Source organism: Bactrocera latifrons, unplaced genomic scaffold (assembly GCF_001853355.1).
Source record: "Bactrocera latifrons isolate USDA-ARS-PBARC rearing strain unplaced genomic scaffold, ASM185335v1 scaffold_698, whole genome shotgun sequence".
Taxonomy (NCBI): Eukaryota; Metazoa; Arthropoda; class Insecta; order Diptera; family Tephritidae; genus Bactrocera; species Bactrocera latifrons.
The window spans coordinates 52,858-65,220 of record NW_017537376.1 but is presented as its reverse complement, the minus strand read 5'-3'; the positions used below and the strand labels follow the sequence as shown (position 1 = coordinate 65,220).

Sequence of the window (12,363 nt, the reverse complement as noted above, 5' to 3'; positions counted from 1 at the left end):
AAAAGCTTTTGACAGGTCCAACGCTACGAGGATCGTTCTCTCACAGGGTGGTTTCTGGTTGAGGCCACGAACTATCTGAGCGTTTATGACGCTAAGTGCCGTGGTGGTACTGTGCATTTTACGGAATCCATGCTGGTGGCTGGCTAGGCTCAGGTGGTGAGTGAATGTCGGGAGTAACAAGGCTTCAAGTGTCTTCACTACTGGGGAGAGAAGAGTTATCGGGCGATAAGATTCCCCTTTGTTAGCGGGTTTCCCAGGTTTCAGTAGTGGGACCACTCTTCCGTTTTTCCACACATCGGGTATTTGAAGAGTGGTTAGCGACAGGTTAAGGACCTTGATGAGATATTTTACTCCCGTCGAGTCTAGATGCTTTAGCATTAGCATGTTGATTCCATCAGGGCCAATGGATTTGGAAGATTTTGCTTTGTTGATGACACCCTGAACCTCTTCATCGGTGAAAGTAAGTGGCGCGCCGTCGGTTGGCATTTTGCGCAGCCGTCGGTTAACACATCGTTTGGCTTTGTCTACCSRAGRGTGCAGTGTAAACTGCCGGCTAAAATAGCTCGCGCACTTCTTCGGGTCTGGAGAGGCATGACCATTGAATTGAACTTCAACTCGGTCGTCGTGACTCTTCGGGTTGGACAAAGCTTTGACAGTAGCCCAAAGCTTACTCACACCGGTGGAGAGGATGCAGGACTTCAGGTGATCTATCCATTTCGTCCGCTTAAGCTGGTTTACAATACGCCGAATCTCCAAATTGAGATCCCTTATCCGGGGATCCCCGGGATCGGCATGGCGTAAGGTGTTGCGCTCATTAGCTAAAACGGCTGCTTCGGCTGGGAAGTTGGGGCACATTTCCGCTATTCGTCCAGCTAGTATGAAGCGAGCGGTAGCTGCTGCGATCACCTTGCGGAATTGACGTTCGGCAACGCATACGTCCGTAGGAATGGGTTGAGCGTTAAAGGTGCTCTCAGTAAATTCTGTGAAGCCGACCCAGTTAGCTTTGTAGAAGTTGACGAAGGTGCGGTTGTCCACAGAAACGAAATCGGCACGTGTCTCGATCGAGATAATTATGGGTAGATGGTCTGATGCGAGAGTTAGCATAGGTCGCCAGGTTATGCTATTTATCAGACCACCACTAGCGATTGTAATATCGGGCGAGCTGCTACAAGTGCCCATAACTCTGGTGGGGGCTTCGTCATTCATTGTGCAGAATGTCGAATCGTCAATCTGTTCCGCCARCTCCATCCCCCTACGGTCATTTGACAGACAGGAATGCCAAAGATCGTGGGGCGCGTTAAAGTCGCCTAGCACCAAACGGTTTTCACCACGAAGTAGCGCACCTATATTCGGGTGATATCCTGTAGGGCAACATGTAACTGGCGGGATGTATATATTAAATATTTCGATCTCGACATCACCTGACTGGATAGCTATACCCTTACATTCTAGGGTAGTATCCCTGCGGTCGATGCCTTCATCGATTAGATGATACTGCACGGTGTTGTCCGATATGACATCTAGGCCACCATCATTATATCGCTCGCGATCTTTACGTAAAACGTTGGTTTCTTGGACCGCAGCTATTGTAATGCGTTCCCGATTCATAAGTGCAACTATCTCCTCGATCTTACTCTGGAATCTGTTGCCGTTGAATAGAAGTATACGGGTTTGTCACAGGTATCCGTGCGTGATGCTGGAGATGAGGGAGTGGCGTGTAGGTGGTTTTTGTTGCAGCTGTAAAAATCTCGAGGATTGGAGCTAAATGAAGGTTGGAGGGTGACAGGTCAAAGTGGGAGCTATGTTGCCTATTTGAGCTCCTGAGGACGGTGGAGGTCCACGGCCACTTGAGGGGTGAGTGGCGACGCAGCGTGCGACCCATGTGCAGATTGCACAGCCGTAGAGGCTAGTGTCGCAGTATTGCTTTGGCAACTTTGATATTTTTATTAGTAATATTATATTTTATAATAAAAAAATTCCTCTCATCGCATAAACTGTACCAACTTGAGCTAGGTAAAATTCTGATATCTAATTCAGCACGAACAATTAAAGTTACCTTAATCTATCAGAATTTGAACTTTTCTACCGTTTGGCTCAGTCACAAGTAACAGTAAGCAGATGTCATTATCTTGCTTACTTTCCTGTTGTTACTCCTTTCAATCGACAATTCATTAGACAAAGAAATAGCACACATTTAGTTATTTGTACGGTATTTTAATTGTCAACTGTGTGCTTAACTGTAGCTGGCACATAAAATTAAAATACTTACAAAATCACATTTTGGAAAAGAGTGGACAAAATATTTGGCAGTATTGTTCAAAAATGTTTAGATAAACACATTTTGAAGAACCTTTAGTACTTATTATAATAGTATGGATATATAAACGTAGTTCGGGTTACACGTCATAAATGAATGTGCGGAAATATAATAAATTTAGTTCCAAGTAAATAATAATAATTGTCTATAATAAATACGATATCAAAACTAAATGCTATAATCCTGGTTATTACAGTATAAATCAAACCAAACACTTACCTTGCTGAGGATTTTCTGTTAAGTTCGTAATAATGCCGCTGTATTTATTGAATTGATAACTTTCACTATGTGCCTCGCATTGCGTTTCAATATTTAAAAGTTTAGATTCAGTAATCATTTCTTCGCTATCGGAAAGTTCTTCTATTAAGTCCACTACAGTGTCATCCAATGTGAGTTCTGTGTTCACAAGAACATTCGTCTCAATACCTTCTGCAATGTCATCGCTAAATGATCCCAAGCATTCGTTCTGGCATTCGGTTGAATTTTCATTTAGAGTTTTGCTATGCAATTCATCAATAATTATATTTTCAATAAATTCACCGAATTCAGGCTTCTCTAATGGAGATATCTCGTTTTCACAATCAATAAGTATGGGATCTATGTTGTATACTTGAACAGTTCGATTATACGCTTTGATTATTTTTATTCGTAATTCGCAAAAGTTATGAAGTAGTTTCTCAAACTCCAAAATATTTGTATTGCAAGACAAGCAGAGTAACTGCAAGAAATAAGGTTATATTCAATCTTAAAAGAATCTTTGTTTCTTACATTGGAATGCGAGTTTATTTCATTTAATTCTCTGCCTAAAGCAGTTGCTAATACAAGAGACAAAGGGTTATCAATTCCACCATCGTCACGCAGCCGCATTTCAAATATTAGGAAAGTGTCTTCTCCTTCAACGAAATCGCGATCACAGAGGAAACATTTTGCATTTCTTAACATAAAGTCATTCTGGACTAACGTATTCCCTTCATCGATATGTGATTCACTACTGAAGTATTTTCTCTCTGAAGTTAACACCATATTTGATTGAATTGTATATATGCACGGTAAGAACCTTGTATTAAGTTTTGTACCACCTGCAAAACATTATATATTACTGTCATAAACAAACATTAGCATTTTCAAATGAGAATATTATACAATACCTCCCAAGCTTATATAATATGGTAAATTTCAAAAAAAAAATATAGCAAAATTTTACACTTCTAGATGTATTATTACATGTTTTACTGTATTATACCCAAATAACATTAACATACAAAACTACAGCAGGACAGAAATATATCGCAAATCGATATGTACGGAAACTGTCGTTTTTGGCAGAGTTGCAAATCTTCATCCAAACATTAAATAAGTTTTTTATTTTTTTTTATTTTATAAAAGCTTACATAATAATACAATTATTATACAAACTAAGAAAATACGCAGCACTAGCATCCTGGGCTATCGGCCGCGAATTAAATAAGTTTTTTGCTACAAATACACTAGGGGTATTCGGGATCTGTTGTATTTGCCATTGTATTTTTGTATTCGTGGTTTCTGCGGTTTTTATAGTAAATGTAGTAAAAATCCAACAGCAAAATATACGTACCATTCAAATACAACAGTGTAAGAAAATACAATAGTGCGACCCTATTGTAATTGTGGTTTTTGTTTTGTACATTTCTCACAGCTGATCACAATTAAAAAGATGGCTGGAATGATGAACGCTGTAAGTTTTTATTGCTAAGCTTTTTTTTAAATATTTTAATAAAAAGTCTATTTTACAGAAGTTAAAAAAGGATAAAATAAGGCGGCGGGAAAAACCTAATAAGAAATGGACAGAAGAAGAAGTGGGACAAGTTCTTAACTATTTGCATGAGCATCCGTCGTTTGAAGTAATTTGCAGCTATTCTTATTTTGTTTGTTTATATTTTTTTGTATGGACGCTTTTATATCTTTTTATACTACAGATGCCTTCTGCACAAATTTTTTACAAAAAATTACTATTAGAAACAGGAATCTGGGCAGATTGGAATTTAGTTCGGTGGAAAGTACGCAACAGCGCACCGCATACAAAAAAGCAAAGCAGTGGAGAAATGGGACAGGCGCCGGCCCGTTAGAGGAACAAGGTATCGAAAGTATTGATCGTAAGTATAATGAATTTCGAAATTTATATTTTATTAGTAATTTATTTTATGCTTTTAGAAAAACTGAGCAAGATGTGTCCCCATTATAAGTGATTGCAGAGCATATTTTTTAATAGCAAATCGGCAGACTCGACACAGTACGTGTTCCAGTCCAAAGATGGTACAACTAACCATGGTGAATGTGAAATTATTCAGCAGAGCGAATATGACAGTGGTAGTATGTTCGTTGACGAAATTGCGACAAGGACTGAAAGCGAACATGATAATGTATTTTATACGTTCCCGATTGATATCGAAATTGCAACACCAGTTTCTTCTAAACGAGCTCAAAATATAAATGACAACAAGGCAGTAGAATTCGCTGAAAAGACGAGGAAATCGGCACCCACAACAGCAATTTGCAAATTATCTGCAATATAATCGGAAAGAAATGAGCTACAAATGCAACGCTTAGAATTAGAAAAGGAGAAACACAGAGACTACATGGAAAGGGAGGAAAAACGGATAAGTATATAAAAGGAAAAGTTTGTTTTTGGAAAAAGAAAGACACGAGAAGATGTTTGAGCTGGAAAAAGAAAAATTAGCCATAGAAAAAGAGAACAATAAGGATAAATTAAAAATTTTGACTATGGAGCTGGAGATGAAAGAGCGGCTAGCAGAAGCTAAGTTTTTTTCAGAAAACAGAAACCAAAAATTACACATTTTCTTTTATTTATTTATGGAACAACAATCTATTGTTATATGAAAGAGTGCCTTATTAAACTTTTTGTTTATTAAATTTATTTCTAACTCAAAAAACTTGTACTATTACTAATTTATTACTAAATTTGTGACTTTCTCTGTTTTGAATTCGAATTCTGAGCTCCTTTAGACTACCAAATTTCTCTTTTAACAACCCAAAACAATTTTCAATTCGTACGCGATACTTACTATGGCGTCGATTAAATTCATTGCGTTTTTGTATGTCCAATTGCTTTGAGTTGCTTCGATATGGTGTTATTAACGTTTTGGAAATCGGATAAGCTGAGTCACCTGCTAGTCACTGAAATCCTGAAAAAAATTTCGACTCTTCAGGAAACAAAGCGCATGTTTTATATACTTTAGCATCATGAGCGCTACCCACATGGCCCACTACAATATGTCGAATTCTGCATTTGTGGTCACAAACCACTTGAGCTTTTATAGAGTAACGTCGATTTTTAGAAAAATGCGTCCTGTGGTTATGGACGGGCGCTTCGGCAAGAGCAATCTCTGWTCCATCTACGTAACCAATGCAATATGAAAGTTCGTTGAACGTTTGGGAAATTAAATTTCTTTCAGCGTAATCTGGCCAAAATATAATTTTTCTCTCCAATCGTTGGAAAGCTTTAAATACTCTTTCTGTTACAACGCCAATTGTGTTTCCATCGCCAATTCCAAAAATAGAAGCTATTTTCCTTATGGAAGCATTTTCACCATAAATCCCAAGTCTGTATAACACAATTGCAAGTTGCAACTCTATAGAAAACTGTTTGCATCAGTGAAGTCGATTAAAAACATCATCTGTTTTAATTAACCCAACCAAATGAGTGAATTGAAATCGATCCACCCTTAACATTTGCTTCAACCTGGTATCATCCAGTTCAGTTCCAGTTCTGAATTCCTCGGCGGCACTGCAATATAGCGATCACCTCTTCCATACAGCAGTCTAAAATATCATCCACGGCTGCATCATCGGCATCTACAAATACCGAACTCGAATAAATAGCTCTTTATTTATAAGTATTTGAGTTACCTACCGTTCACATCAGCAATTTGATTTTCACAATTAACAATAAAATCTAATATTTTAGTTTTTTCGCTTTTTATTTGTTGTGGCACAAAAATCAGCTGTTCGACAAATTTTACAACGACATTACAATGGGTGTGTTCGCGATTTTCTTGTGTATTTCTGAATTCGTTGTAAAAAGAGTAAATAATTACTACGAATACAACAGATTCCGAATACCCCTACTAATTCGTTTAATTCATTTCTATCCGATGTAAATTTAAATATCCACGCAACTGTGTTCACGCCTAGAATCAAATATTGGAAGTTGTTGAAGACATTAGGGGGATTCTCTTGCTCTTACAAGATTGCAGTTTGCAAAAACCTATACCGAAATATACAAGGGACGAGAGCACCCATTACAGAATGTAGTGATGGCTATTGTGAATTGGCGCACCTTCTGCATTCATTTTTAACAATGAAAACTGTAACAAATCTTTATAATTTAAAGAGAAATTATAAAATCTCTTTAAAAATTACTTTCCTCAACAATTTAACGGCGAAATTTGTCTTTATGTAAAATGACAGCTAAAACAGGGTTACAATTATATTTTTAGGTGTCATTGCACGCAAATAAACATATGTTTTGGTCTGACATATTTTAGAGCCATTGCAAATAATTTTTTGCGTGTGTTTGTTGTTGTGCCCTTGCGTTAGGAGGAAAAATCTGCAACTCATGCTAAGTGCAAAGGTTTTACAAGAACAAGAGAATACCCCTATTGATTTTATTTCTTTTTGCGGTTTTCAACCCGACTTGGTCGAGTTGAAGTTAAGGCAATTCAACTTCAGATCAACCAAACTCTTTCGGTATTGCGAACTTCAACTAAGTTCAGTTGAAGTATGATTGGCGTTGAAACCTAAGAAAGGGAAATTTTACAGATAGTGAAATAGCTAACATTTTTTAAACGACATATTGAAACAATTGAATTCAGTTGTCGCTCGCGAAAAAGTGAATAAACATTAAAATAAATAAAAAATGGATATAAGTGTTGATCTATATTACAATGACGAAAATATTGGGGGAAAAATTGATGTGCTACGTATACGGAAAAGCCTTCGTGATCGTTCAAATCCATTGGAGCTTCCAAATGCAAAGTAAACCATAGTTTTTTCACAATTGAGTGGCTTTTTAATAATATTTGTTGCAGATTCGTAAGTTATTTTCGATTAAATAAAGAAGCATTTTGTTTCTTACTGAATGAGATGAAGGAACATCTCCACAAACGTGTGCGAGGAACGGCCATACCTCCTATATTAAAATTATGGGCAACTCTGCGTTTCCTTGCTGACGGTGGTTATCAAAAAAGCAGTGGAAATGATTTTAACATTGGGTTGGCGCAACCTACGATATCTTCAGTAATTAAAGATGGTCTAAATATAATTGAACAACATATTTGTGCCCAATGGATTAAAATTCAAATGACTGAGAATGAGCTGGGCCACGCTCTCCTCCATTGGGCTCAGCGACGGCTCTAGCGACGGTCCACCACCAGTCGCAAGGAAGTTATTCCTGTTGTCGGCAAGTTTTTTCGTTAAATTTGCCTTATAGCGAATCCACACCTAATAAAAAAATCTTATTTTTAGTTAATATTTTTATTGTCATAACCATAACTTACTCGTCCCCATTCGTAGGCAGTTCTGCTTGGTGGCCCTAAACAATTTAACTGCAATGCCACACTCTCCCACAATTCTTTGGTTTTGAATTTATTGTTTCCAAATTGTGTCTTTCCTCTTCCTACTTCTGGAAACTTCTCCATTAACTCCACCGATTTTTCAAATTACTTCTTTATTTTTTCTAAAATTAATATTAATAATTAATTAAGATTAATTAAAATTAATTTAATATTAATTAATTTAATATTAATTTAACATTAATTAAATTAGTTATTTTACCCGTTCTCCATATTTCTTTAATATTTTTTTTGTAGTTTACTGCACGAATGTTGAATGTTTACTGCTTAAGAGCAGTTGAAGTTTATTTATATACTAATCAACCCAACTTGTACAACCCAAAAAAAGTTGAAGTTCGATCATACTTCAACCGCAATTTCTTCTGACGGATTGAGTTGAAGTTGGCAATACAGAATTTTTACACTTTGACTGAAGTGCAGTGGGGTTGAAAACCGCAATACTGGCATTAATCATAGAGGAAGTGTGAAACAATATATTGTCCTTATAAGAATCGGACAAAATCGATTTCAAGGTCAAAGTTGATACATTTTCAAAAATCAGAAAATGTATTTTCAAAGATATCCGGAAAACTAGAAAATAAGACAGATTGGAATATTAACACCCCCATTCAGTAGACCTGACAAATTGCTAAACTATAGTTAATTTGAAATTTTTATCACGAAGGAAAGTTGTTGATATTCTGTGACAATTTTGATAAAACACAAAGCTTCAGTACGAAGAGCCTTTCCCCTACGCCTGTGTTGAACAAAATGATGTACAGTTGGTATTTCTATTCAAATTCTTAATTCGTTAAAAATCGATTCGCCGATTCCCATGTAAGTTTTCCCATATATTTATATAGTCAATGGAAAATAGTTTAGTTAACTAACTTTAATTTGACAGTAAATCGAAATTTCAAAGCTTTAGATTCATGGCACATAAACTTTTGACAGTTGAGTGCCTAACATTACGAGCATCATTTGCAGCTAGTCCTCTGCCATTAGGCAGCTCAATACAATCCTGGGCAACTGGCAAGCCAACTGGCAAGCCAACTGAACCAACAGCATCACCTCCATGCTCATCAATAATTTTGGAAAATCGTGTATGATTAAAATATATATATTTTTTTCGCATTTTTAATTACTTTTAATAATGAGCTGCTCGGAACAAGCTTATCTGCAGCATGATAACTGATATCACCGGCAGGAACATAGGGAGCTGAAGCAGGTCATACAAGGCCTAACTAATTCCGTAATGGAATTTTAAATCAAATAATAATAATTTCTAATAGGTTGGATTAAAATAATAATAACTTTAATTGCTTTAAATTAGCATTTAATGAATTCAATAAGTTACATTTTTTATACAAATTTCAGTTTTATTTCTTGTAACAAAATAGAAAAATATATTAAAAAATATAATGAGACGATTTTGCTATTCTGTAAGCGACAGTCACAAAATCTATTACATTTCATTATTCATAGATGTTTTTACACTTGAATGAAAATAACAAATATTAAATTTTCTATAACATAGTCAAAAAACATAATTATCATTAAAAATAAAAACATATGTTGACTTTTTATGTAAAATTGATTTATTTTTAACCTTTTCGTGTTTGAGTTGCTTCAAACTATAAAAAACGACAATCGATTAATATCTATGATGATCTCTATTCAGTATTTTCAAAATGGCAGACAAGGGTTCTTTTTAGTTTTGCGACCTGCTAACTATCAGGTCTCAAATTTGAGACAATATTTGAGACTAACGCTAGACTCTGTTTAGTGAATAGTAGCTAGTCACAAATTGAGACTTTACCTCAAAATGTCTCAAATAGAGACTAGGAACTTGTTACAGAACGAATGGTAGGCTTGATAATTCAATTCCAACGTATAACGAACGCCACCTTCTAATATACCAAAGACTCCAGATTTGCCACACTATTCCTCAGTTATATTCATTTATTTAGTACGCCAAGTGTTCTATTTTCCCCGTCTTAAGCCCAAATAAAAAACTGCATTGGCACATGCAAGATCTGCACCCTGCATAAGCAAAAATTACGAACGAAGATCATGACAGCAACTTATTATTTTCAGAAACGTTTTTTTATTTTTATTGAAAAAATTCCAAATTTCAAATCACAATATTTAATATTCTAATTGAGATAATCACACTTTGCAGCGCGAATTTTTAAGGTTTGAAATAATTAATAATAAATTTGTGAATATTTGATGGTTATTTTTGCGAATCGAAAATTAATTGGTGAAATTTTAGTTTACATAAAAAAACGAATATTCCTATGTTACATGAATTCTTCTTCTTCTTGATTGGCGTAGACACCGCTTACGCGATTATAGCCGAGTTAACAACAGCGCGCCAGTCGTTTCTTCTTTTCGCTACGTGGCGCCAATTGGATATTCCAAGCCAAGCCATTCCTTCTCCACTTAGTCCTTCCAACGGAGTGGAGGTATTCCTCTTCCTCTGCTTCCTCCGGCGGGTACTGCGTTGAATACTTTCAGAGCTGCAGTGTTTTCGTCCAATCGGACAACATGGCCTAGCCAGCGTAGCCGCTGTCTTTTAATTCGCTAAAATATGTCAATGTCGTCAAATATCTCGTACAGCTCACGTTCCGTCGAATGCGATATTCGCCGTGGGCAACGCGCAAAGGACCATAAATCTTTCGCAGAATAGGAAACTAAAACAAAGCGACTCCTTAGAGTTAAGCGCCTGGTTTGAGGGAGAATATTTTTTGTCGATCCACACTGTTAGTTTGAATTGAAGCCGTTTTCAATTCACGGCCACTCACAACGCTCTCGCAAGATCCCTCTGACAGGGGATTTTGCCACAGGAGAACCCATTCTTGGAATATCTGAGCCAGACCTGGAGTCGCTACTTGTATTAAGTCGATAGGAAAGAATCAAAATTCTACATCATGATTTGCCCAACCCCAACAACCATATAGGAAAACTACATTACGGTTCCCACGATCATAGACGAATAGTTTATAGTGAGTCGATATCGCCTATCAAAAATAATTGTGCCCCCGTCATGCGTGGGTACGGTGGGTAATACAAAAAATCCAGATGCGACGGACTCATAATGATCGGCTTCCTGTCCAGCGTCTATTCACTATGTTAAATGCGCCTGTGAACACGATCCCCGAAATACCATCAGCTGTTTCTTACTGATGGTGTGGAAAGAGTGATGTATAGATGCTTTTCCGAAGTATTAGCGAAGATGTGTATCAATAACCTCCTCTTTCGGCCCTTGGTCAAGAAGCATTGCATAGCTCCGTACAAGCGCGGAATCGTCTGTGTATTCCTGAGAGCACGGGCCAGACTCTAGGGAACTGCAGTATAAGCGTCGATCCTCACGGTACACCCGTTCCTGTCTATTTCGGCTCGTTTCCCTCCACACATTGAACTGAAAAAACTGATTAATGGAGAAAACAATGGAAGACACTAAAGGGAAGACTAAGCAAATGAAATAATGTGGGTGAGCTAGTAGAAATTAGCCCATATGGTGAGGTGAATGAAATCGCAATTCGTCAAGCCAGGTAAAGGTTGTTAAGATAACACGCAAAAGGCAATATGGAAACGGTAGGATACCTCACAAGCGAGGGAAGAGGAAACAATCCTAAAGATTCCGGAGCGAAATCAATAACAGAGGAAGACTGGCTGACGGTTCAGCGTTGGATGCAGAGAAAAGGGAATAAGAAGAATTCAAATACGATACAACGCCTCCGAACGGATGCGTTCTTAATTGCAAAACTGAATGATATGACGTGCGAAAATATTCTTCGAAGGGTCAATACAAATGGGACACTAATGCAAAAATGTCTCAAGAGTGAAAAAGAAATTGGAATATTCTTCTTGATTGGCGTAGTCACCGCTTACTCGATTATAGCCGAGTTAACAACCGCGCCAGTAGTTTCTTCTTTTCGCTACGTGGCGCCAATTTGATATTCCAAGTGAAGACAGGTCCTTCTCCACTTGGTCTTTCCAACGGAGTGGAGGTCTTCCTCTTCAATACTTTCAGAGCCGGAGTGTTTTCGTCCATACGGGCAACATGACCTAGCCAGCGTATTCGCTTTCTTTTAATTCGCTAAACTATGTAAATGTCGTCGTATATCTCGTACAGCTCATCATTCCATCGGATGCGATATTCGCCGTGGCCAACGCGCAAAGGACCATAAATCTTTCGCAGAACTTTTCTCTAGAAAACTCGCAATGTCGGCTCATCAGTTGTTGACGTCGTCCAAGCCTCTGCACCGTATAGCATGACCGGAATTATGAGTGACTTACAGAGTGTGGTTTTTGTTTGTCGAGAGAGGGCATTGCTTCTCAATTGCCTACTCAGTCCGAAGTAGCATCTGTTGGCAAGAGTTATCCTGCGTTGGATTTCTAGGCTGACATTGTTGGTGGTGTTTACGCTGG

General features: G+C 37.4%; 2 protein-coding genes and 1 long non-coding RNA gene across 6 annotated transcripts in view; 1 reads left to right on the top strand and 2 right to left on the bottom strand.

The window, feature by feature from the left end:
- The window catches only part of LOC108975758 (zinc finger protein 502-like), a 26,868-nt gene extending 23,305 nt beyond the window's left edge, over nucleotides 1-3,563 (bottom strand). For both annotated transcript variants that reach the window (XM_018944462.1, XM_018944463.1), the window contains exons 1-3: nucleotides 3,466-3,563; nucleotides 3,086-3,396; nucleotides 2,537-3,035 (exon numbers count right to left, since the gene is read on the bottom strand). In XM_018944462.1, coding sequence (XP_018800007.1) covers nucleotides 2,537-3,035; nucleotides 3,086-3,340 — 754 coding nt within the window. In that variant the 5' untranslated portion in view covers nucleotides 3,341-3,396; nucleotides 3,466-3,563. The remainder of the gene's footprint in view (nucleotides 1-2,536; nucleotides 3,036-3,085; nucleotides 3,397-3,465) is intronic.
- Nucleotides 3,564-5,112: 1,549 nt separating this feature from the next.
- On the bottom strand, nucleotides 5,113-6,495 carry LOC108975757. Its single transcript, XR_001993889.1, has 2 exons — nucleotides 6,228-6,495; nucleotides 5,113-6,169 (listed from the first exon to the last, which is right to left on the bottom strand). It is a non-coding gene; the product is annotated as an uncharacterized LOC108975757 (long non-coding RNA).
- A 599-nt stretch (nucleotides 6,496-7,094) lies between these two features.
- LOC108975761 overlaps nucleotides 7,095-12,363 on the top strand; it is a 32,142-nt gene continuing 26,873 nt past the window's right edge. The window contains exons 1-3 of one of the 3 annotated variants that reach the window (XM_018944469.1): nucleotides 7,095-7,351; nucleotides 7,405-7,408; nucleotides 8,185-9,158. In XM_018944469.1, coding sequence (XP_018800014.1) covers nucleotides 7,233-7,351; nucleotides 7,405-7,408; nucleotides 8,185-8,313 — 252 coding nt within the window. In that variant the 5' untranslated portion in view covers nucleotides 7,095-7,232 and the 3' untranslated portion in view covers nucleotides 8,314-9,158. Of the gene's footprint in view, nucleotides 7,352-7,404; nucleotides 8,006-8,184; nucleotides 9,159-12,363 lie in introns of those variants that run through there. The other 2 variants (XM_018944470.1, XM_018944468.1) reach the window with 2 other exon arrangements.